Source organism: Photinus pyralis, unplaced genomic scaffold (genome assembly GCF_008802855.1).
Source record: "Photinus pyralis isolate 1611_PpyrPB1 unplaced genomic scaffold, Ppyr1.3 Ppyr1.4_LG8, whole genome shotgun sequence".
NCBI lineage: Eukaryota > Metazoa > Arthropoda > Insecta > Coleoptera > Lampyridae > Photinus > Photinus pyralis.
Window position 1 is genome coordinate 29854815 of NW_022170819.1, and position 25690 is coordinate 29880504.

The 25690-nt window shown below is 36.9% G+C and overlaps 4 protein-coding genes across 4 annotated transcripts; 2 read left to right on the top strand and 2 right to left on the bottom strand.

Annotated features, from left to right (window-relative positions):
• Nucleotides 1–7421: 7421 nt before the first annotated feature.
• On the top strand, nt 7422–22367 carry LOC116177934. The gene is made up of 7 exons (XM_031497118.1): nt 7422–7548; nt 11658–11882; nt 11979–12206; nt 16405–16645; nt 16697–16974; nt 21745–21986; nt 22035–22367. The coding sequence occupies exons 1-7, from the start codon at nt 7485–7487 to the stop codon at nt 22299–22301; spliced, it is 1545 nt and encodes a 514-aa protein (XP_031352978.1). The 5' UTR covers nt 7422–7484; the 3' UTR covers nt 22302–22367.
• LOC116177938 (U6 snRNA-associated Sm-like protein LSm7) lies at nt 22305–22873 on the bottom strand. Its single transcript, XM_031497121.1, has 2 exons — nt 22730–22873; nt 22305–22680 (listed from the first exon to the last, which is right to left on the bottom strand). The coding sequence occupies exons 1-2, from the start codon at nt 22751–22753 to the stop codon at nt 22363–22365; spliced, it is 342 nt and encodes a 113-aa protein (XP_031352981.1). The 5' UTR covers nt 22754–22873; the 3' UTR covers nt 22305–22362.
• A 551-nt stretch (nt 22874–23424) lies between these two features.
• LOC116177935 (nucleoporin NUP42-like) lies at nt 23425–24782 on the top strand. The gene is made up of 3 exons (XM_031497119.1): nt 23425–23713; nt 23762–24030; nt 24082–24782. Exons 1-3 carry the CDS (start codon nt 23638–23640, stop codon nt 24688–24690), a joined length of 954 nt encoding a protein of 317 aa, XP_031352979.1. The 5' UTR covers nt 23425–23637; the 3' UTR covers nt 24691–24782.
• Nucleotides 24776–25635, bottom strand: LOC116177937 (coiled-coil domain-containing protein 115). The gene has a single exon (XM_031497120.1). It carries the CDS (start codon nt 25470–25472, stop codon nt 24972–24974), a length of 501 nt encoding a protein of 166 aa, XP_031352980.1. The 5' UTR covers nt 25473–25635; the 3' UTR covers nt 24776–24971.
• Nucleotides 25636–25690: the final 55 nt, after the last annotated feature.

Sequence of the window (25690 nt, forward strand, 5' to 3'; positions counted from 1 at the left end):
GCCCCTCGTTAACGGTTTCTTTTACGAACAATATTCTCGGTTGTTCACCCTAAGGGTTTCAAATACAAAAGTTAATCTTTTCCCATCAATCTGTAAATTAATATGCACTCGTTCAAGAGATGGGGAAAGAGAATAAGATTATAAAAATGGAAGTACAATCAATCATTAGGGTTGGCAACCACCAATGCCAAGTTATACAAAAAGAACCGCAATTAAAAATATATAACTAGTTTAACTAATAATAATAACTTTTATTGTTTCCTGTTGACAATATAATATTGTATTAGGACATGTCACAAAATGAAGAAAAATGAAACAAAAAAGGGGAAATAGTGATGGCAGAAAGTGGAATTATGACGGTCGGAACCATTTTCCATGGTAGGAAATTTGTCACGGTCCGTTTTTCAATTTAAGCAGTGTAAGAGCAATATGTCCATGTTTTCCGAAAGCGGCGAGGCTGACCGCAGTTGCTACTTTTGCGAGAGGTTGCCTCCCTAAAGATCTTTAGCCTTGTAAAGTAGATGACAGACGATATGCTGGGAAAGTTTGGTTTAAAATTCAGAGAATTTCAATGCATATTATGTTAAAGTTTCCAAAGCAACTTGTATTGTTGTCTGAAAACTTGAGCAGGATAATGATGGATGGTTTTCTGCACGTGTATACTTGCCTTGGCTCATTAGTGGAGCTTACAAGTAGTTTGTTTTGGGAGTAGTCCGAATTGGAAGGCATTGTAAAGTCAATCCCCTCTTGATATTAAGGGGCCTTGGGAAAAATCGGGAAAATATTTACCTTTCACATCAACGGGAAAATCACCCAAAAAATGATGGAGGAAACAAGTTTTAAAAGTGTCTAACAAACATCTCGAAAGTAGGTTAGCTGTAGTAAAGCGTATTGTTTTATTGAAAACGACGATTGTTAAAGTTCGTATGAAATAACCCGTAACAAGCGACTTTTTACGACTTTTGTACTTTTAAAAATTGCTGTCAGCATTCGCCTGTCTGGCGCCCCCAAATGTAATCACGAATATTTGTGGTTAGCAGGTCGATAGTCAAGTTTGAAAACCGCCCCGCGTGTTTAATTTTTAACAGCGAGTAATCAATGCACTGACACAAACATATATAGAAAAGAAAAGCTCCGCTTTACTTCACTAATTCCGATCACGTCTAGAAAATATGAATGTTGTCACAATTCTCAATTTTCGGCAGGCGAAACAAAAAAAAATATCGAAATCAAGATTTTTGTCAGTTCAGCTTCTCCAACTGAATCGGGAATGTTATTATTTTATGACACGTTCAATCGTAAAGAAAAAAGCTTTTCCCTTACTTTTCTTACGTTTTGACAAGGTGGAGTTGCTGAAAGTCCTTATTTATTTTATTACTTCACCCTAAGTCTCCCGAACCTCATACGCATACATCCAATTTATATACGTCAAACAATTCCATCAAGCAAGTAGTACGTCACCATTTCCGATTTCTAAGATGTAGGTTGATAAAGAACTGTTTTTAACGTCACACTATTCACTAATAAAGTGATCCAAAAGTTATCGAACCAATTAGTGTTGGTGTAGTAGTTTTGTTGTAGTGGTGCGATCTCGAGTCGCATTTTACAACTACCCGGTCGATCAGTAATAACTTCCAATTTTCTAGGCTAGTTAATCCCTTTGATTCTCGAGCTGCCTTTGAAAAGTGCGCCTTTAAACTCTTGCTAAAATTAAGTTGGGGAATCGTGCATATTGCTTCATCCTTGGTATCTAGGGGACGAAATTTCTTTTCTGATTTTTTTCGATTAGATTTGGCTGCATGGCTACCCCAGACTCTTTCGTACATTCTTGGACTGTAATAAAAGTTAAATAGAACTTTGTCTAAGGAAGCTGCAAGCCAAAACACTATTTTAAAATATATATTTTTCGGTCTGATCGAGCCGCAATGAAATTTAAGGAATTATATGAACCCCTTAACATTCAAAAAATCATAACAAAGACCTGCTCTTGTGCTTATGAATCAAATATCTTTACGAATAGAGCTTTATGTTCACAGGCTTAAAAATTCAGTTAGCTATGGATCCCACACACTTTTGGTTTTGGAAATATGTACAATCAAAAAAGATACATCAAGGATTCCAAGGCTAATAAATCCACTTCGGATACACCTGCTTGTCAATGGATTTACGGCATCAAGAGATAACTGTCGTTAAACCTCCCTTATCAAGAACTTAGATGCGCTAATTAAACATGCCTTACTGTGAAGCAGTGCGTTTCGATTTTCTGTCGAGAACCTTATCCAGTGCATTTCGTTTGAACAAACAGCTGAGGCGTTAATGGAAACGCATGGAATTTTGATTGGCGCGATCCGTATTTTGTTAATCTTTGGCAATTCAATTCATTTAATTGACGGATATTGTTCTTTAGGTTTTGGCTGATATTTGTTATACAATTTTCCATCGACGATTGTTGCATTCATTTATAATTAGCCTTCTTATTTAAGAGGTATGTATATTTACAACATCAAGAAAGAGGGGTTACCTTTGATTTCTTTTAGGGTTTTAATTTATGGGGCCAGTTTTAAAGGACGAGTTCAAATTCAATCAAGTGTAGCAGTTTAACTTCCGGATACGTTTACTAAGTACGACATAAGATTCTTAGTCGATTTACGAGTCTGAAGTTGATAACCTTGGACTAAGCTCACCATTGGTCTGCAAGTGCCAACGCCTTTGACATATTTTCCACCTGCCGATAAGGGCTTCGGTCGTTTCCGCAAGAATCAGCTCGTTACGAAAAATAATAACTGTTTGCACAAATAACTATTGAAACACTCCATTAGTTGATATACCATGCGATCAAAAATGAGTTGCTGTCGAGTCACCTTTGGAATTTTTGTTTACATGGAAAATCGTACTTAACCTGAACTTCCAAAGGCGACTCGACGGCAACTCATTTTTGATCTCCCGTTTTTAAGGATTTTTGCGGAAGCCATATTGTTTGATATTAAAAACTTCATTTTTTTTTCAAAATAGTTGCCCACTTGATTTTATAATAAAAATTCAAAAATGTTAGTATAATTACTGATGTAATTGCATTGGTTCACAATTTGAAGGATCGGTAGCCTGTCCGCCTTTGTATAATGCAGTGACTACAGGATATAGTGATTTATCAAGTTTTTTTCAGTTCCTTTATAACATGTTCAATAATTTTTTAATTTAGGCCATCAAAGTTTAAGGAATTTTATTGAAACTTCTTTACATTACACGACATTTGAATGTGTGAAAAATATTTATTAAATGCTGAGTTTCCATTTATAAAATAAGTGTGCAGTACAAAAAAAGTATTACCTACATTTTTCTGCAGCAGGTGTTTCGGTGTTTGATGCACAGGATTGTGAATGTTGTTTTTGATTTATAAGCTTAAACTATCATTAAACCAGGTGATTTACGTAGCAGACCCATTTTTTAAAGCAGATTGACCTAATTCTTGTTTTTGAAAAGGAAATGTGGCACATTTTTTTGTAATTTTGTAAATGTCAGGGTTTAACTTAATCGTTGAATAAAAAATTAAGATTCAATGACGAGATTTTCTGGTAAACAATATATAGAGCACAGTCAGTTGTATTACATATGTTAAAGACAACACCTTAATCAGATTTAACATTTATAGTTTGTGTATAATGAGCTGAAATCTTGTACCTATTCACACCTCTGCTTCATTTTCGTTTCATGAATGTTGGTTAATATTTTGTTGATAATTTTGGCCTCGTTGTGTTTTATTTTATAGTTAATTGTTGATATCCTGTTTTGTGAAAAATCACGTTGTTACATAATACATCAAATTCTTGGACATCTAGATCATGTATTTTAACGTACTACGTTTACTAAAACTAACGAATTAATAATAATGATTTTGAAATATTTTGATTTCGGTTTGATTTTTCAACAATGGCTAGGATACAAAGAAAACTGGCTTTGGTACATTGAAGTATATTCAATTCTAAAAACGGCACATTAATAGGTTGGAGATTTATTTAAAATTTGGTTGGTGCTGCTCTTGTTAATTTCTAGTTTCGGAATCCGCCTAGTAATGTACAACTCGCTCTGCGAAAACGACCAACGCACTGCATAATACCTCTTAACGAATGATGCTTTTCCACTATTTACACTCATATTATAGGTATCGCCTTTTTAAACCTGACCCAATAAGCGGTTACCCTTACTACGATAATGATAATAAATACCTACTTCGTGCTATTACCGTTATAACCGTTTACCTTCTTGTTTCCAATCTCTAAATGAACAACTTTTTTCCAAGAAACTTAAAACTTTTTTACGCGAAAATCCAATATATAACATCCAAGAGTTTTTAGATAACGACCTCAAGACTGTTTAACGCCTTAAGTTTTTTTTTGTTGTTTGTATTTTTTGTTTGTTTGTTTGTTTGGTTTAATTGTTTTATTTCTAAATGATTTTTCATGTTATTTAATATTGTTCTATATGTCTCATGTATTTTATGTGTTTTATGTGTTATACGATTTCGACGGACGAGTGTAAGCATTTTTTAAATGTATTAACACAATAAATTACTTACTTACTTACTTACTTACTTACTTACNCTTTCTTACGGTTAAATAAAAAACCAATTTGGGTTATGAATAAAGGGAATGATTCATTTCCTTACAATGCTATAGCATTGTTAGCACACAAATTCGCTCACAAAAAGTTATCGTTGCGTAGCCATGCATTTTTACTAAACTGTACAATTTTCTGCGCATACGGAAGTCTTGTTAAAATCCTGCTACGTAAATTTAATTAAGTGATTTATTTAATTTACAATCAATTAAGAGTTAATTTATAATGATCTCGAAATGAATTGATTTATAACAGTAAAAAGTATTATTTATCACTCACATATACACAATTTATAACAGCGCGAACTGTTTATTACTTCGGAGTTGAAATATTGGACCTGCCCCGAAACGCAATTCGGTTTGCTTATATAGCAAACGCGAGTGTTCTCGAGTGCTTCCGAACGCTACTGGGCATTCTAGAATGCTCTCGAATGTCCTAGAACAAAACACGTTATATTTCCCGAAATATTGCGTCGCATCCACCATCGTTCTTTATCGCCGATGACTAATCATTCATGGCGCAGCGATGTCTATCGGGATTTCTGGAATATTCGCCACAATGCAAGTGAATACATATAACGGACGCATATTAACAGAGGTAAAAGAAAGAGATAGTGGAATGGGCATGAAAGAGGAGGAAGGCATACAGAATAGACGAGTGGAAGTGGTGTGGAAGAAAAAGCGCGTGATAACTATATAGGACAGGGAACGAATGAAAGATTGAGAAAATATAATAGAAATTAGATTTAAAAAATACCAGAACAAGGAATAAAGGAAATTTGTTAAAGATGAAAACACAAGATAAAAAATAGGTACACGAAATAAAGAGGGAGATCGGTAATAGATTACATACTAGCAAATTAAAAAATACTGGAAGAAATAAGAGAATTTAAGTTATGAACAAGGATAGAATCGAATCCCCAACCGATGGAACTGCGGCTAAAAGGGAAGGTAAAAGATCAAGAAATGGAAAGATACAAGAGACACTGTGGAGACTTATAGAAAGAGACTAGACAAGAAGAAGAAATGGGAAAGTACAAAGAGCAGTGGAAAAATATGAAGGAGTGTATAAAAAATGCAATAACGGGGCAACAAGTAATTGGGAGAGACAATGGAAGAGAGTGGTGGGAAAGAGAGCGTCCAGAAGATAGAAACAGATACAGATGGAGAAGGAGTTGAGAGAAAAGACAAAAGTAATTGTCGCTGGCACTGTCGCCACCTTTATTACAGCAATTATCGAATAAATTTGTGTTGTGTTTAAATGAGCAGTTTTGTTACAGTTTGGTCCCAAATTGCGACCCTGGATCTTAACAGTTTCATGTTATTTGTGTTTGTGAGCGACTGTATTCAATTGAGCTAGGTGGATAGGTGTTTTGTGGGTGGCTTAGTGACAGTTGGCCATTGCACAGAGCATTAATTTTTGGCACTCAGCGTGCGGCACTCATCCTACACAAACTGGCAAAGAATACAAGAAAAGAGCGGAAAAGTGATAGCATTTTTCAAAGATTTAAAGGGAGCGTGTAGCAATGTAGAAAGAGAAAAGGTATGCAAAATGATGGACGATAGGAAAAGAAACAATACAATCAAGGAGAGACAAGAATTAAGGTAAGGATAGAAGGGAAGAAAGAAATTTGAGTTAAATGTAGAAAAATTAAAGATGATGAGATGGGGGGGGGGGGGGGGGTCACATGGAAACCAGATGCAACGACATAATAGGGCATCTGCATAATATGGGAACTCAGAAAAAAGAGGAAAGTCGTGATGAGCCAGGTATGGGGAATAACAAAAAGGAAATTCAAAAACGAATTGAGAATGAGAAAAGACTTTTTGATACAATATGATGAGAGGGTGTTGATGTATAGAATGGAGATGAGGGTTTGAAAGGAATGGGATGAACAAAAAGATTCACGCTTAATGCCCTAAAAGCATACCCTCTTTCTTCAGTTTTACCAAATCCGCCTACAAAATGGTGTTAAAAAAATAAATCTCATTCAAGGGCCCCCTTTTACAATTCTCTGCGTAGACTAAAAAATTGCATTCAGTAGTAGGACACCACATACTCGACTTTTTACAAGTGATGTTCCTGTCGACTGTACTACATTAAAGTACATAAGTAACATAAAATTCAATTACTTTAGTCGTCTAGGATTGGTGAAATTTTTAAAGTTCATCGAGCATCGGTGCTTCCCTGAGAAAATTGACAAAATATAGGTACAGTTTTAGGTGGGATATCGTTCATTCACCATGTGCTAAAAAATGACACAATATGAAATACCCGATGAAGAACATCTGCATAATGATTCTGTTTAAGTAATAATGAATATTTATTTATCTTTGTTGCATATAGCGGATTACCAGAAGCTATTGCTATTGCATGAGCGTAAAAAGGAAAGTCTTTCCTCATTCAGTAGTCCCTCTATACCTATACGGCACAAACCCACCCTTTGTATTGATGATCTACTTACGTTTAAAGTTCAAAATTAAACTTTAATTTGGAAAAAATAATAAAATGAAGCAATAGGTGGGAAACGACAAAACTATAATGTGTGAATCTAAGCCGGTTTGCGTAAAGAATTAAATTTTTTCTGCAATTTTATACAAACATTGCCCAATTTCTTAAAACTAAAATGAAACGTAGTCGGCATCCAATGAGGAACTTTCGTCATCCTTCTGACTGATTTGATGAAATCGACGTTAATTTCATAAATGCGCCATTTTGACTTCACGGTCAATGTCGGACTTAATCAGCAAGCAGATAGGCAAAAGACATGAATAATAAATAAGTGGAGATTATAATAAAATTTGTGAAAGCTGAACAGGTGAATAGTTTCGTGAAGAAATGGAAACGACAGTGTTTACCTTTCCACTGTGATGGCCAGTTCATGGCAAGAGTTACTACGAATCGCGCTACTTCACCTAACCGTTTTACTTCCTGGTGAGTATAAGCTAGATTAATGTTCTCATTCCATATTTGTTACCTAAAATTCAAATGGTTGTCCTCCTTTAGTGTAACGAAACGATGTTGAAGCGCATTACCGTTTTGCATAATTCTCCGCCTTTATTTCGCTACACAAGATTCCTTTTTAGTATAAAGTTTCTCTGAAGTCTAGTAAAACAAGGTACTTTAGTGACATAATTCCTAGTCGTTAGAGCGCGACAGTGCAGCATCAAGGCGCAAATTAGTGTGCGATTTATTAAGTACCCTGTCTTTGTAAGGAAATAAATTCGATTTCAAAGAAAAGCAAAGAAGCGCGTATTTTACAAACCAAATGTACGCGCCCCGGAATTTTTAATTGAACGAACCGAATTTATGGTAAGTATCCGTAATGAACGTTATTATTCTCTGTTCTTGGTCCAATGCCTTTAATTAAAAATAAGAATCTGCCCCTCCGGGTTACGTTTGTATAATAAGTAGGTAATTGGCCCAATTTTATCTACTTACAAAACGGTGAGGTGTGATCGATACGCTGCTGGCGAGATAAATTAAATTTATTTATTTACGGAATTTAAACATTTCATCTGCGAATCACTCGCATCTATGGTTTAGGCTTTGTTCTCCCCTCCTTTGAAATTTTCTGAAAACGATGTGAAAATGTGCTATGCAACTTAGTAATCACTTAATTCGAAATCGGTAATTTTTGCATCCGCGCGACTTTATTTGCGAAGCGTTTTTTGTACGAGGAAAACCTTTCATCGCGCGTGTAAATATGTATTATTTCTTTGCATTTCTTTGGATTTGGTACCCCAGATATTTAATTTCTTTTACCTTTTTTTCTTTACTCCTCTCCATTTCCATTCTATCTCCTTTTTCCTTCCACCCCCTTCCCAAATCGCATCATCTACGACTTTTCTGCATTTAACTCCATTCCCTTCCTTTCGTAATACCTTTCCATTCTTCCCATCATTTGTGCTACCTCTGTTGCCGTCGTCTGTGTATGCCAGGGATCATACAAGTGGCACCACGCTCAGAAAGTCCCTGACAGGGCGTGTCCGAGGGCGCTAGAAATTTAGACCGTACATTCTGATGCAAAATTTAAAAACACTTTAAGGGAATTACATACCTTATCAGATCATAGATCCAAGCTATATGCGTCTTGAAATAGAAGAGTTTGTATAAAACTGGAGACGGAAAACGTAAAATAAAGCAAATACAAGAAGCAAAGTGTAAATTAAAATAACGTAAAGTGTCAACTGTCAAAACGGAATAATTAATAATTATGGCGCGGAATGTATCGCGTCGTTTTGCAGACTTTCTATTGGCCAGCCTGAATTATTTCAAAATTAGTTCGCATATTTTCCGGGGTTTTTCTGAGCATGGTGGCACTGTATTTTTCTCTACTATCCCTCCTCCTTGGCCCTATACATCTTAATATTTTTCCATGTCTCTTAAGTAGAGATTAAATAAGGTGGAGCTAAGTGGGCATCTCCGTCTTAGTCCTACATGTTCAAACCCCTCCAGACTCCCTTCCCTTAATCGTCCCGTTTCCTCCATCAACTGCTCTTTCATTTTATTTATTTGCTCCATTGTCTCATTAGCCGCTCTTTTCATTTCCTCCTTACCCTCCGTAAATTCGCTCTCTTCCCCTTTTTCTATTTCGCTCTCTCGCCTTTCTCTCCGCTTCGGCTTTCTTTTGCTCCGGTGATCTTATAACTTTTTTGCTCCTAAATACTTGCGTAAGTAGCTGTGTTGCGTACCCTCCCGTCCGTCGAATCACTGCCGCTCTCTAGGTCTAGTCCTACCTTATTAGTTTCTTTCAATCTGGCACGTTGACCACAGTCCTCTCAAAATAACCCGACACCTTCTTAGCACACACTTCACAACGCGTGCACTCGCCTTTACATCTACTTAAAAAGTCCTCCCCGCATTACACAGGGTGATTCAAAATTGAGTCCAAAGATTTTAAGAGTGTATTTTCCAGCCAAAAATTAGAAATTTGTTTCATATAATCGTATGCCCTAACTTGCTTCGTTTTCTAGATACAGGGTGTACATTGTTTTTAAAATCGGTTTTTATTTATTTTAATTCCCACCAAAGTAAGGCCCGTGTGACGAATAACAAGCCTACCAATTTTTATTTAAATCGGCTGAAAGGTTTGATAAAAACTTTTACACCCTGTATCTAGAAAACGAAGCCAGTTAGGACACACGATTATATGAAAAAAAACTTCTTATTTTTGGCTGATAACTACGCCCTTAAAATCTATGCACTCAATTTTGAGTTACCCTGTATATAAACCGTCTTGCTCACCATTGCATGATAAAAAATAGCTGTGCGTTAGTCGACTACCATAATCCTGTATGATAAATTAGCACGTTAACGATACAATATGGGTTTTATTAACTTTTTTTTTTGAAACATATTATTTCATCCGCTTAAGTTCACTAGAGGTCCTCTAGACTTCATCCCTACTGTTTCAACTTTGGAAAAAGAACACACTACATAATGGCGTTAATAGGTTACCGTGCCCATCTTTAACCGTTAGCCAATCGGATTTGTGTCCCTAACCAAATCAGTATAAATAGGTCCTCTATCATAACCCACGGCCGTTTACAAATTGCCAATTCATCGCTTTACAGTAATTCTGATTCAGAGGTTTTAGTCACGTAAAAGGTATTAAGATTGCGTTAGTGTCCATCAGACGAGCGCCGATAACCTCTCCCACGTAATTACCGGTCATGACACATCCGGAAACCAATGACCCATATACATCGCCAACTCCACTAAAAATCCATTCACTTGAAAATGATAACATTTTGGCATAAATCTAATGGGGACACGCTGTGTACTTCCTAATACTTGATCGCTGAAACTGAGTTACCCTAACGAAATCCAACTCTAAACCAAAAATCCCCATTGAACTCACTCTAACTACCAAACCTCATAAAATGGACCCACATTGTAACGGCTTAGTTAAGTAAAACAAAGGAAACCAAATTCCATGTTTCTTTCGTTGACTTAAAATATTGGTTTGGCTTAATTTGATTCTTACCTATGTAAAATTCATCTTTACCACAATAAATTACTGGTCCATTCTCCTGTACGAAAATGCCCGCCTTCTTGTCGCTTTTATTTCTAGACATACTTTTGTTCACGTTGGCTATGAAGCGGTACATGCCTAAATTTTTCTCCCTTACAGTATATACGGTGTGACTACAAATTGCCCCTATTGTTTAGTGTAGGTTCTTTCAATCTTTGAATTAGTTGTTTCTGCATATTCAAAATTGAGAACCTTGGCATGAATTCATGAGCACCACAGATAAATTTACTATACTACTATTTTGCGAGTGTACTTTAAACTAAGATTTTAATAAATGATGTGGGTAGTGATTATTACAACTGAATAACGGTGTAGAACTGTTCCCAAAAGAGCCATAATATGGTTCTACAAATTTCCGAACCTCATCCCACCCACAAACCCTTACTAAAAAGAAAAACATGAAATTTATGGCTCTTTATAAGGAAGAATGTGTGAATATTGACAATATTTTAGAATATCTTTGGTGTCAGTACGCCCATCCCATATCCAATTCAGCATTGGAATAAGTCATTATTGATACTAGGTAGGTACATAGGAGGTAGGAAAAGCTAATTTGGAAAAATTCCAGAAAATATAAATTGTATGACAAATAAAAAATGCGTAATATGCGCGAGAAGTTGGAGATCCCAATTTACAAATGTAAGACCACAACTCCAAATCTCACGAGCTTAAAATTTGTATAATAAACTTTCAATTAAAGCTCCCAAAAACACCTTCTATATGTGGGTGCAATTTAATCTAAAAAAAAAAAGCCTCTGTCGAGACCTAAAAGTGACGCAATTTCATGTTTGAACTTCATCTCCTTACGACAACGTATCCATTTCCGAAATGACATTAAGTGAAAGGTAATAATAGCAAATTTATACAATTGAAGAATGTGAAAGTGGCTTAATATTGGATTCAGTTTATTCCATCAGCGGTAGCCGTATATTGTCAGAGAAAATACAACTTAACCAGTTAATTGCACCGGCCCCGCTAAAGCTGAGATATCATTGTATTGTTTTAGGCTACGCGAGTCCGGGAGAGGTTCGATGCCTGCAAAATGAGCGATTTTACAGAGATCCGGAGCGGCCGGCGCACACGGTCTGGACCGGACAAGAGTGCTCCAAGTACTTCCTATGCTTAGACGGCGACGTATTTGAGTTCCGCTGCTCGGATGGTTTATTATTTGACGTAATTCGTCAAATTTGCGACTTCAAAGTTAACGTTGATAACTGCGACATAACTGCAGGTACAGTTTACCTACATCCCTCATTAAAAGTCATTTGACTTCCTTTCAAATGAAAGATTCTGGAAAATTGTCAACCACTTTTTTTATGTTTTATAGAGCCGAGAATTCCACCACCGTTATTGGAAAGGGCTAACTGTACAAAAGGGGAGCAACTGGGTTGCGCTGACGGGACCTGCTTACCCCAAGACTACTTCTGTGATGGTTCCATCGATTGTGCGGACGGAAGTGATGAACAGTACTGTGATCCCTCCACAGATCCGTACGAAGCAACGTTGTGTAACGAGACCACATGCACCCTTCCTAATTGCTTTTGTTCCATAGACGGTAAGTTCGCTGTGGATCTTATTGAAAAATCTGCACTCTGTCTCAACCAGGAACAACCTTTTAGCAACAATTTTTTTCAATTGTCCAGTCTTTTACACAAATTGGGTTACACACTTCCATCATTTGCTACTCCACGAACAAGAGTGTCTAGTTGATAAATGCTGAAGTACTTTTTCGAAAAATAAAATGATGCATTTTTGTTAATGTTAGGTCTTGTTAGCAAAAATTTAAATTTCTATTTTTGTTTGGTTATTTCCCAAAGGTAAACGTCTGGTCTGGCAGTATTGGGGGTTATCGCTTCGTATTTTTTTGAAGAACATTTAAATGAAGGAAATCTACACTGATTTTTAAAAAATCAAATTTATTGGGCGAAGTGGTTTCAGCAGGATGGGACTCCGCCCCATTGTGCAATACAGGTCCGTAATTGTTTACATGAGATGTTTGAAAAGAGATGGATAGGTCGAGCAGGTCCAGTCAACTGGCCTGTCGGTCTCCGGATTAGACCCCCATGCGTTTCTTTTTGTGGGGTTTTATAAAAGATACAGTAATGTCCATCGAATTCGTTCTTCTTACGTAGATTTACCAATTTCGCAATGAAAATGCAAGTAATAAAAAAATGTACCTCTTTAATTGTTGTAATTGTAGCGAATCGCTGACCTCAAGCGCATGGAATTTTTAACGCCTCGTATACAATTTCCGCAGATCCGCTTTCGGGAAGATTTTGCATAGTGGCTTTGGATCCCGAAATATCGATACTGTGTTCTCGATCGCGGTTGGAAATCTTCTTTTAGTGCTGGTCGGTGAAAATGGGTACAATAATCACAATCAATGGAAAGTTTTATACTTTCGTCGATGCAGTAGGAATACAGGAATTAAATTTTTAATAAAATAAAATGGCCATTACAACACTTTGACCATGAGACCTGCGGAGAGCATGCGCCATGTTCAAGGTAATTCGACCCGGTTCTTATGTTTGTCGACAGAAACATGCCTATTTATTAGAAGCAGATCGTTAAACTAAAACGGGTCTGTATCAGAAACAGGTCAGCTGCACAGAATCGGGGTTGTTCATTAAAATCAGATCTGTTTCATAGAAGCATCCCTGTTAAATGGAAACAGGCCCGTTTCCGTGGAAAAACATAAGAACCAAATCAATAAATGACCTTGAACTTGGCGCATACGCAGCTCTAAAGGTCAAAGTGTGCCCATATCGGCCTTATTTGCCTACTCTCACTACACCTTGAAAAAAGAAGCAGAAAATAAGGGAAAACTTCACTAACCGAATTTCATTTATTATTTATTATTTATTCACAATAATGATTTTTTATATTTTTTGTGTCTATATTAATAATACCCGACACCAAATATAGTCGAGTATGATTGTATCATAAAGGTCATTTTTCAACGATTTTAACGGTGCCCTCTATTGTTTCAATGTCTAAAAGGAAAAGAAATGGAAGCATTTCAATTAAAACCTCATAGTTGAAAATACATTTTTCAATTAATAAAATATCACTTGATAGAGTTATTTCTTTCCTGTATCTTTTTCATTTTACTTTTCGTCAAGCAGGCTATGCCAACGATATTGACAGACTCTGCTGAAACCGTCAATTGTTTCCATTGCTTACTATGAAAACTACCTTGTGATGCTTTAGTTGTGCAACTATAAATAATTTAGTCACCAAAAAATTGCCAAAATCCTGATTAATGCGTCCATATTATTCATTATTATTATATTATTATTATATTAATATATTTCACGAAAAGCTGGCCAAAATATGAAAGTATTGAGCGATTCTTCTAAAACTGTATACATGCGCTTATTAAGAATATGATGTTAGATGTCCAACAAACAAAATGGCGGACCCACTATGGCCGATAACATTTACAAAAAATTGTTGTTTTTAAATGAATGTCGGTGTAGTGGGGTTTTTGACTTATGATCATGAATTAATCATAGTCATTAATTAAATATTGTACCTAATTATAATTATTACTTAATAAATCAATTATGATCTTATTTAAAAAATGCTACAAATATGGTTTTTATATAATACTAGCAGACCCGGCGCGGCAAACCCGCTCCCGGATGGGAGATGAACTCGGCGAAGAATGGCCCCCAACAATACTTGTCAACTTCCCGACAAAAATCAGCCGTCACGTAAGATTCAGACCCCCTCACACACGGACACGGTAGCGAATGCCCAGACGGGAACGCAAGCAACAAACCACAAATTAATTAGCGGTAGCTACGGGAAATCAAATACAGGAAAGCATCCCTTATAATTAACAGAATGAAAGGTATCGAACGCGTACCTTTTAATTTAACGAAACGGTGATAAAGATTCAGCTAGCGTGACTTGCAAACTAACAAATATGCATATTGCATAAGGCAAAAGATCGATGATTTAAATACTGTAGGGTGGCCAGAAAAAAATTACGAAAAAGCTCAAAAGTGATGGTACTTACGAAACGTAACTTGCGGAGATACAAAAGGAAAAAATCCCCTCTAAACAACGGCTTTACCATTTATAAAGTTCCGCCACGCCCCGGAGGGGTTGTAGGAAATTCCAAGCCGGTCGGTGTATTCTGTTATCTACATCCAAAAATTAAAACTTCTTTAATTAGTTGTGACTCCTGAGTCCTGACGTCCTAAAAATCTGTAATTGGTCCTAAAATTCAAATTATTTAAGAGCGCTCCTTTTGAGACCACTCCCGACTTAACCGGATGCTATTTACTGCATCCATCAAGTTATCTACTGCTAATTACATTTACTGCCTGCTAATATTTCTAAATTCATAATTCTAATTAACGCCCATTGTCTCTTGCAATTTTGCAGGTCAAACCAAAAGCTCCCTTATCAAATTGGTACCGGCTAATATAATGACTTAGCTGAGCTCAAAGAGGTATTAATTCGCCCTCTGCTTCTCAAGAACTTTCGGACGCAACAAAGATAATTGAAATATCTTGACGGGAACGGTTGCAAATGGCAAATTAATTACAGATTTTATTTACGATAACGGCGGCTGAAACACAATTTAAATCGGTACGCGTCAACTCGCCAAGGGCGACTCGCCACCGGACCACTCGCCACCGACTGACTCGCGAACGGGACAACTCGCCACCGCGACAAGTCGCCAATGCGACAACTCGCCAACGGACGACTCGCCACTGCGACATTTCGCCAACGAAATATTTTTCCCTGTTTAATGTGTCGTTCAAACAACGATGTGATTGTCAAATTTTCTGTTCAAATAATAATTTGCAGAAGATGTCGTTATATCAAAATGCATTAATAGAAACAGGTATAGGCGGTTGGGTCTTCATTCAAATATTGACTACAATTTTTCGATAAACTTTTTTTACAAAATTAGGGAAATTGACTATTGCATTTGTGGGATGCATTTGTATGACACATTAAACAGGGAAAAATATTTCGTTGGCGAATTGTCGCAGTGGCGAGTCGTCCGTTGGCGAATTGTCGCATTGGCGAGTTGTCGCGGTGCCGAGTTGTCCCGTTGGCGAGTTGTCGCGTTGGCGAGTTGTCCCGTTGGCGAGTTGTCCCGTTGGCGAGTTGTCCCGTTGGCGAGTCAGTCGGTGGCGAGTGGTCCGGTGGCGAGTCGCCCTTGGCGAGTTGACCGTGTCCCATTTAAATCAATTACCTGTACCTTCAATCTTCAACTCTTAGAACCAACACAAATACTTTCGGCACTAAAACTGGCGGAAAACAGGTGCTTCTTTACATACCCAGGAAATGACGTTGCACCGTGCACTGAAGCTTAAGTTTCTTCAACGTTTTTTTACTATTAATTCGCCAAGATTCCACTAACTTTTGGATTTTTCAACCCGTACTTACTTTTTTCTTGCGTAATGGAGGTCCGTGCTCTAAAGCTAGGAAAGTTAAACTTTACCACTGTTAAGTTTAGCGTTAACCGCAAAACTCGGCGAACGATCTACACACTATAGCGACTACTTAGTGTCTCGTCGTTTTTCCTTTCAAACTGGCTTATTCCTTAACTCACGCCTTTTCAGCGGAGCGTCGTTGTCATCGAACCTACTCGCGCTCACTTTTGCTATGAAGCGGTACATATGCAATTTTGCCTATACATATAAAAATTGGTTGATCTACAAAAGAGTGTCACCATACCGATCCCAAAAAGAATTGCCTCTTAATTAATTTTGATATATGCATTTTAGGGACCACCATACCAGGCCGATTACACCCATCCGAAGTACCCCAAATAATTACCCTAACATTCAACGACGCCATCAATTCCGAAAACTGGGAGCTGTACAATCGACTTTTTCCGGCGAACAGAAGAAATCCAAACGGCTGCCCAATTAGCGCCACTTTCTATATCAGCCACCAATTCAACAATTACTACTACACTCAGAACCTGTGGAAGCGGGGACACGAAATTTCCGTACATTCAATAACGTAAGACAATATTTTCCGCGTTCTACAGGAGCCTAATCATTGATAAAATAGTCATCGCGGACCGGAAGACTGGTGGCCGTATAACGCGACGTTAGAGGATTGGTTTGACGAAATGGTAGGGCAGGCGAATATTTTGAACAAATTTGCGAACATACCCCTGCACGAACTTCGAGGGATGAGAGTGCCGTTTTTGAAGGTCGGTTCTAGTCGACAATTTTTAATGATGAAGGAGTTCGGATTTGTGTACGATAGTTCGATGGTTGCGCCTTTCTCACACGCGCCCTTGTGGCCTTACAGTTTGGACCACAAAATACCACACCAGTGTGCAGGTACGGTTAAAAATTAAGGTAACAAAAATGGCAAGATAGTACAAATCCGTTTCTATTTATCCTAATTACAAGCGAAAGTATAACTTACGAGTTTTACCTCACTTATTATTATTAATTAGGAAGCCTTTGTTTTGGTAAATCTCTAAATTGTTGCGCCAATCTAATCGACTGTTACTACCAATTTGCTTAATCAAAGAAATACTATCTGCATATGTGCGCAACTGCAGAGCTGGGCAGAATACTTTCAAAAAGTATTCGAATACTTTGAAAAGTATTTCATTATCTTACTTTGAAAAGTATTTCAAATAAATACGTATTAAAATTACGTTCACGGAATATGTAAATTACGTTACACATGGTTTAAATAAAAATAGCGAGCGTAAATCATTTTCAATACATGTACATACGTATAGGTAACATCATTATTTCAGAATATCGGATTTTTATATTTGATTTTGTGACAATGGAAACTTTCCCTAAACATTTCTAAATTGTTCTCAAATAAATGTATGAGAGATCGACCGGAAAAAAAATTTTCTTATAGAATGTGGCCATAATTTCAAACAGTTCCAAGATTGGGCTACTAGTTCAAAAGTTACAGCTCTTTGAATTTTCTTTCGAAATTGGTTTCTAGTCTATAACTTTTGATTGAGAAGTCTGATCGAAAAAGTACGAATTGTTTTGGATTCTACGCACCAAAATTAATAAGAAAAAGTGTTTTCCCGAGAAATTTTGGTGTAGTCGATTTTTGGTAAAAAAGGAAGGTTATACACTGCCTTTTTTTGAGCCCCGAAAAAAAAATTGTCTCAGATCGACCCGGAAAAAAATTTTCTTATAGAATGTGGCCTGTAGAATCCATAATTTCAAACAGTTCCAAGATTGGGCTACTAGTTCAAAAGTTACAGCCCTTTGAATTTTTTTCGAAATTGGTTTCTAGTCTATAACTTTTGATTGAGAAGTCTGATCGAAAAAGTACGAATTGTTTTGGATTCTACGCACCAAAATTAATAAGAAAAAGTGTTTTCCCGAGAAATTTTGGTGTAGTCGATTTTTGGTAAAAAAGGAAGGTTGTAGTAGGTAGGTACACTGCCTTTTTTTGAAGCCCGAAAAAAATTGTCTCAGATCGACCCGGAAAAACATTTTCTTATAGAATGTGGCCTGTAAAATCCATAATTTCAAACAGTTCCAAGATTGGGCTACTAGTTCAAAAGTTACAGCCCTTTGAATTTTCTTTCGAAATTGGTTTCTAGTCAATAACTTTTGATTCAGAAGTCTAATCGAAAAAGTACGAATCGTTTTGGATTCTACGCACCAAAATTAATAAGAAAAAGTGTTTTTCCGAGAAATTTTGGTGTAGTCGATTTTTGGTAAAAAAGGAAGGTTATACACTGCCTTTTTTTGAAGCCCGAAAAAAAATTGTCTCAGAACGACCCGGAAAAAAATTTTTCTTATAGAATGTGGCCTGTAGAATCCATAATTTCAAACAGTTCCAAGATTGGGCTACTAGTTCAAAAGTTATAAATTTTGGAGTAGTCGATTTTTGGTAAAAAGGGAAGGTATAGTATTCAGATACTATGCGATCAAGTATTCGAATACTTCGCAAAGTATTCAAATACCTTGCGAAGTATTCGAATACTAAATATTTGTGAAAGTATTTGAGTTACATATACAAATACTGCTTCCATAAAAGTATTTAATTACAAAGTATTTGAATAGGTACTAAAAAGTATTTACAAAATCGCATACTGCCCAGCTGTGTGCGCAAGTACTACTAGATTTAATCCAACAGCACCTTTCGGTTTGCACAATATGCACTACATTGCAGTCCACATAATTTAGTGTGCGTATTTCCGTTTGCTGGACGTGCATTTGCACTGGGCCTTTTTGGGTCTTGGTGTTTCCAACTTCTTTTAAGTGATCCACTTTGACTGTCTTATCATGCGTTCCCTCATTAAAATGGAGCTGTTTTCTTCACAAGAAAAAGACAGATAGAGGATTCAATGATAGAGGGTCTTCTAACTCATCTGGCTATTCCAAAAATACCTCCAATGTTCAGTCAGTTTGCAAGCAATTCGACAGGGGCGAATTTTTACCGAGAATGAAATGAGGAAGAATTAAATGGGAAAAACCATTATCAGTTTCCCCAAGGCCGAGTTTTTTAACTGCATTTTTTCTTCGAAGGTAAGGTCCAAGTAGGACACTACCTGATGCGGAAGGGAACTTAGATTTCTTCATATATGTCACTTATTTTATGAATCTTGGGGGTCATGCGAATCTGAAAGATTTGGAGGAACTGCTAGATAGATTTAACGGTAGGTGACATGAACAGAGCTGTCACTTTTAATAAGATTTAAATCTTTTTTATGATTTACATACTTTTTTCGATTTAAATCATTTGATCTTAAACCTTTTTACGGAAAATGATTTTTGATTTAAGATTTAAATCTTCATGAAAACTATCTTTGATTTTGAACTTAAAAATATGATTTAAATCTTTTAAAAAGATTTAAATACTTTCGAAAAGATTTAAATCGTTTCCGAGTGATTTAAATCTTTTAGAGACGATTTAAATACATACTAACAAATTCTCTTGATTTGTTTCAACCTGATAGTAAGCTAATTAACCCGGGTTTTATTTCGGGAGACGTTTATACAGAGTGGTGCCTAGCGCGACGCAGCATAGGGATTTATTTCAATGGTAATTTCTTTATAGTCAATTACTAGCTCCCCTAATTATTTTAGAGCAAAATTCTACATACGTTTTTTTCAGAGAAAAAAAGACTGCATCTGTTCATACTATTAGTTATAATTTTCCATTTTTCAAAACCGTAGAAATCGACAAAATAAATCAGATATGCCTTCGAATTGCCCAAAAAAACAATGTAACTTTTCATTATTTGCCTTTCACGTATATTCAATGTATAGGTACTTGTTTATAACCGTATTTAGACTTTTGCTCTAAAATAATTAGGGGAGCTAGTAATTGGCTATAAAGAAATTACCATTGAAATCCCTATACTGCGTCGCGCTAGGCACCACCCGGTATGTATTTATTACAAAATCTAGTATACAGAGATTGACGATGTCTTGGTTTTTTAAAATTTCTTTCGCAAAAAAATACATATTTTAATTGAATAAATAATAACAATAAGATACGGTAGAAATGGTAGGTATATTGATTAATGATGTTGAGAGTTTCGAGCAAGATTTAAATTAACAACATTGGATTTAATTTTTGGAGATCGTCTTGGATACGAGAATAGACCTTCACTAACAAGACCTACTGGGGTACGAGCACAGGAACTACTAAGAATGATGAATGTTGGGCTGCCAACAGTATTACCTGTAGGATTTGGAGAAGCTCCCCCCTGCATGGTTCCTGAGATCGTTTCATGTTTTGCTCTGACCCAATTTGAGAAAGAGAACACGTCTGCTATAAAGTTTCAAAGGAAATTTAACGCCATTATGGAAGAGTATCATAGCCCTAAGGCTATCTATACGGACGGGTCGCGGACGCAATCGGGTGTGGGATGTGCCATCTATGTAGATGGCGAAACACATGAGTGGACTCTATCTTCCTCATGCACCATCTTCAGTGCCGAACTGTATGCCATATGGCAAGCTCTGCTTTTCTGCCTTATGAGCAATACAGAGGAGAGCTTTGCTATTGTAAGTGATAGCCAGGGCGCATTAAATAGTATTAAATCTCGATTTCCTCGGGACCCACTAGTGCAAAGGATTCAGGCTGTTTACAGCAATGTTGTCGAGGTTGGGAAAAGCATTTTTTGGATTTGGGTACCTGGCCATGTTGGTATACGTGGCAATGTGATGGCAGACGAAGCTGCTAAAAGAGCCACGGGAGTGAGACATGTGGACGTTCAGGTAGTGAGGCATCTGGACCTAAAAGCAGCTTTAAGAGCAGCATTAGTACACCCTAAACCATGGAGACCACCACTACTTCTCAGTAGGATTGAGCGAGTGAAAATCCACCGCTTAAGAATCGGTCATACGCAAATAACGCACGCCCATCTGTTACGCGGGGAGCCTCCTACGGTTTGTGTACGCTGCGGTAATCAAATGACTGTTGAACATATCCTAAGGGAGTGTCCGGTACTGGAGCCCATCAGGCAATCTTTTCATTTAATAGATGAAGTAGGAGAAATACTCAAACAGCCACAACATCTTAAAAATGTAATAAAATACCTAAGGTCTGCAAATATATTCGACATGTTATGATTTATACAGTATTTACAATAGGCTAATGACCAAGTAGTCGACGCCTTAAAAAAAAAAAAAAAAAAAAAAAAAAAAAAAAATCTTTTTGAATGAATTAAATACATTGAAAGTATCTTAAATACTTTCTAAAAAGATTTAAATCACAAAAAATATTTAAATCACAAAAAATATTTAAATCTCAAAATGATTTATTATTTAAATACTTTCTTATTGACAAAAGTATCTTTGATTTAAATCATTTGTTAAAATGAAATGCATCTTTGATCTTTGATTTAAATCGTTTTTTAAACGATTTGTGACAGCTCTGGACATGAAGGATCGACACATTAAGACACATTAAATCCTTCGTGGAGATATTTTTTTAGTTACCTCTAAGCAAGTAAAATAGTAAAAGTGAAATAGAGTGTTATGGAATTGTGAATATCAATTTGCACTTTCATGCCAATTTTATTATTGTTTTTGTTAAGTACTCAAGTAGAAATAATCAAAATTCCTCTTTCCAGAAAATGGTTAAAATTTAAAGTTAATTTTCAGAAAGTAACCAGTGTCCCTTGCGTGCATATCCAGGAGTATGGGAGCTTGTGTTGAATGAGTTATCAGTGAACAATCGCACGTGTGCTTTTATAAATTCGTGCTCTGGTAATTTTACAGTTGAAAGTCTGTACAAAACTCTCATGCAAAATTTTAAAAGGCATTACTTTACCAACCGGGCGCCTTTTGGATTGAACTTTCATTCCTCTTGGTTTCAAAAACCCGAGCATCTAATAGCATTTGAGGTATCCACCCCATTATAATTGTAACTGAGAAATAATAGTATTTTCCAGAGATTTCTGGATGAAATGCTTACACAACCAAACGTTTGGTTTGTAACAAATTGGCAAGCACTTCAATGGATCCAGAAACCAACACCACTCAAACACCTACACAATTTCCCAGCATGGAATTGCAAAGACATCTCGGATGAGATTTGCGAGACACCAAACGTATGCAAACTTAACAATCGAATATTACAGCAAGAAAGGTATTTATACACCTGTAGTGACTGTCCAAATTCCTATCCGTGGATTAGAAACGAATTTGGCAGAGAATAGCAGTTACCGCACGATCTATTTATTAATGTAAAAAAAAATATTGTTACATTCTTATTAAATTTTATTCTTGACTAATGAAAGGATTTTGAATTGCTTCCATTCCATCTACCGGGCAGATCAACACCACGCTTGTACCTCTGCACACTACCAAGCCCAGCGCCCTTGTATCTTCCGCTAATTTGTACGGATCGTCCGGATCCCTTAGATACTCTGTTGTGTTATCCAACACCAAGTTCAATAAAGGATCGTAGCCTTTTAGTATACCAGATGCTTCCCTGCCACCTGCGAACTTAACCCTTATGCTTTTTTCTAGGTACTTCGATAGGTCGAGAATCGACTCCTTTCGCTTCTTTTCCTTTATATCTCCTCCAACTTGACCCTAAAACAGTAGAAGGAGTAGTAAATTGCAGACTAATCGCGTTTAATACTTTTATTTTTTCAACAGAAGCCATTTCGTCGATTTTCAATTCAACACCGGTTCTTAGTTTTTTTATAGGTTAGAATACATGTGAACTACTACAAGACACTCGAACTACTTAGAAGGAAAGTGCGGTCTAAAGCTGCGTTTACATTTAAGTTGAACGGATTAGCATTGATTATACAATGTGTATAATCAATGCGATTAGTTTATTCATCATAAAATTAATCTAGAAATACTAGTCTTTTATTTCAATGGGAAATACTCCCTTAAGAGAGGTCGCATGTGTTCTCTATCTGCTGGGCTTTGCCCGTGTAGTTCCTCTGGGAATTGAACAGTCCTCTTATCTTTGTCGTCATCTTCATCGATCTCTATATGGATGCCTTTCTGTATCTTTGCCACTGGGCCACATGTGCTATGGTGTGCTATTTTCTCGATGTACCCAGTAAACTTCCTACTCTATACGTATATTTGACGGCAATTTTGGTATGCTCACACACGATCCCTTGTATTTTGCTTGTAACTTGTAACCCATTTTGTATGTTCTTCATTCTCTTCTTGTCATAATGCGAGCGTATAACATTTTTTCAACCGCTTCGGCTTCCCCAACTATCATTATTTGTTTCGCGCCTTTCGACTTTTAGCTTTAGTAGTCAAATCGTTACGAAGTAGGTTAAGTGTACTGTGATGTAGATCATTTGCTTTCATTTGTTTGCACTTTAAACTTTATTGAGGAAAGGTGGAATTTTTATTGTTCATAATGACCTCTCAAACAAACTTTGGCGTGATAAGCGATCTCTATGCTGCGCTAGAAACAGAACAATGAAAGCATTCAGCTGTGGAATAATTTGACTAGCTCAACTGTCAAAGTTTTTTTTTTATTTTTGCAGTGCAGAACAATTTATTCAAACGTAAGAAATGGTTGTTTGCAGATTTTTTTTGCAAGGAAATTGCAAATTTGGAGACATGTGCAAGTTTGAACACCAAATAAATGGTAAGTGAGCCTAAAGTACAGGTGATCTGCCATAGTTGAACTTAAAAGATGTTTATCGATATCGAGGGAACAACACCTCCGTTTTAAGACAAGAGCAATACCCACCACAACCACAGCTCGACCTAACAAACCAGAATACTATTCTCTCGATCGTTAAAAGTGACATGTCGGCAGCAGAAGAGGGCCATCAGTGGCCACTTTCTTGTTACTCTCCCATTAAGGAGATGCCTAGCTTTCCCGGGCTGGAAGACCAAAGCTTCGAGGAAGTGAGGTTGGGTTACTACGAAGCTCGAGGGAATGGAACTGTTGACCAATATGTGCGTACTCGTTTGGCGTCATTCTCACGACTAAAATAATCTGGTTTTCAGTGTCAGCAACTGCATATGATTCTGCAAAAGGCGATGATGCAGATCAAATTTCTTCAAAATCCTAGCTCAGACGTAATTAACTCCATCAATTCCTTTTATTCGTCGTCCGACGGTAATAATTTGGCACCAAGCTCCGCTTTTCCCAATTCAAATCTTTTCTCATCAAACCAACAGAACACTGCTAAATCGTTCTTCGCAGCAGCAAACCAAAAATTATTCGGATCACAACCGGCTCCAACAACAGGAACGTTCTTTGGAAATAATCAAAATGCATTCGTGCAACCCACTCCATCGTTCACGAGCGGCGTACAACATCAGAGTCCCCTAACGAACAGTTTAGCAAACAACAGTCCTTTTTTTAAAATGGAAAACACTGCTCAACCTCAACCAGCACCACTATTTCAAAATGCTCCTCCATCGGCAGTCACTCAGGCACCAATTTTTGGTGGAAATGCATTTGGAAGCAATGCACAGGGTTTTGCTACAGATGATAGCGCGTACTCGAAACTTGAAGATCTTAATGAGGACGAGATCAAAATGTACCAGGCGGAAAATTTTGAAGTTGGAAAAATTCCTGAAAAACCCCCCACAAAAGAAATGTGTTCCTAATTTATTAAATCTAATTTGTATTGTAAATATTATCATGTATTATGTAGGGTAATATCCGTAATTGTATTGTAAATAAAATGGTACCTAATTTACTCGCTTTTTTAATAAAATAAGATGAACACAAAAGAGAGCCAAACCTTTTCTTTGTCGATTCCTCAAGAGATACAAGTTATATACAGAAAGAGTGTTCTGTCCAGTCTTTAGGTTTAAAAAGAGGAGTATAATTTGCGGCCCGGAAACCTCTTACTTTGGTAAATATGAATTTAACCAATAAATATTTATTAAGTTTGTTTTTCTTCCATCATAAGCTTTATTTTATAATTTTTCAATTGTTTAATTTTTGTGCATGTCTCGTGTAGCTTAGTTTGAACGTTTACACTTTGCACACACCACGAAAGCGCTTGCTTGTACTTCACTTGAGCTTTGTGTAAATCCTGCGGTACCAGTACTCCGAACCAACGCAGTGGATCTTGGATCCGACAGTCGGGGTCCGAGGACTTCTTTTTTATTTCTAATTCAAGCAGTCGTTGCCCGAACGCCGTGTCGTCTTTGTGCGAGTGAAGGACGGCAGATGCGTCCATCTCTGAGCTGTCTTCTGTGGGTAGCTGCAAGGCCGAGACACAATTTTGCCCCATGATGTACCTCGATTTTGCCAGGAATGTCTCGCCATCACACATGGAACGTTCCAAATTAATTTTGGTTTCTATGTGCTGTTCCATTAGTATAAATGCTTCTATACACAGTTTGTCTAATAGCAATGACACTTTTTCTAACTCGCCCATTTTCAATTTTGATTTTGTATTTGTCAAAATCAGCTGACTTAATACAATGTTGCCACTAAGAAAACGGTGTCGCAGGTTCCGTTAGTGTCAGAAGTGTACATACCGGGTATTTCAAAAACAATGAGAATTGTTTGAGTGGCGCGCAAGTTTCCAGTTTTTTATGATTCAAACTCTCATGTTGAAAATATGCGCACACCTCTGAATGCTAAATAAAATTT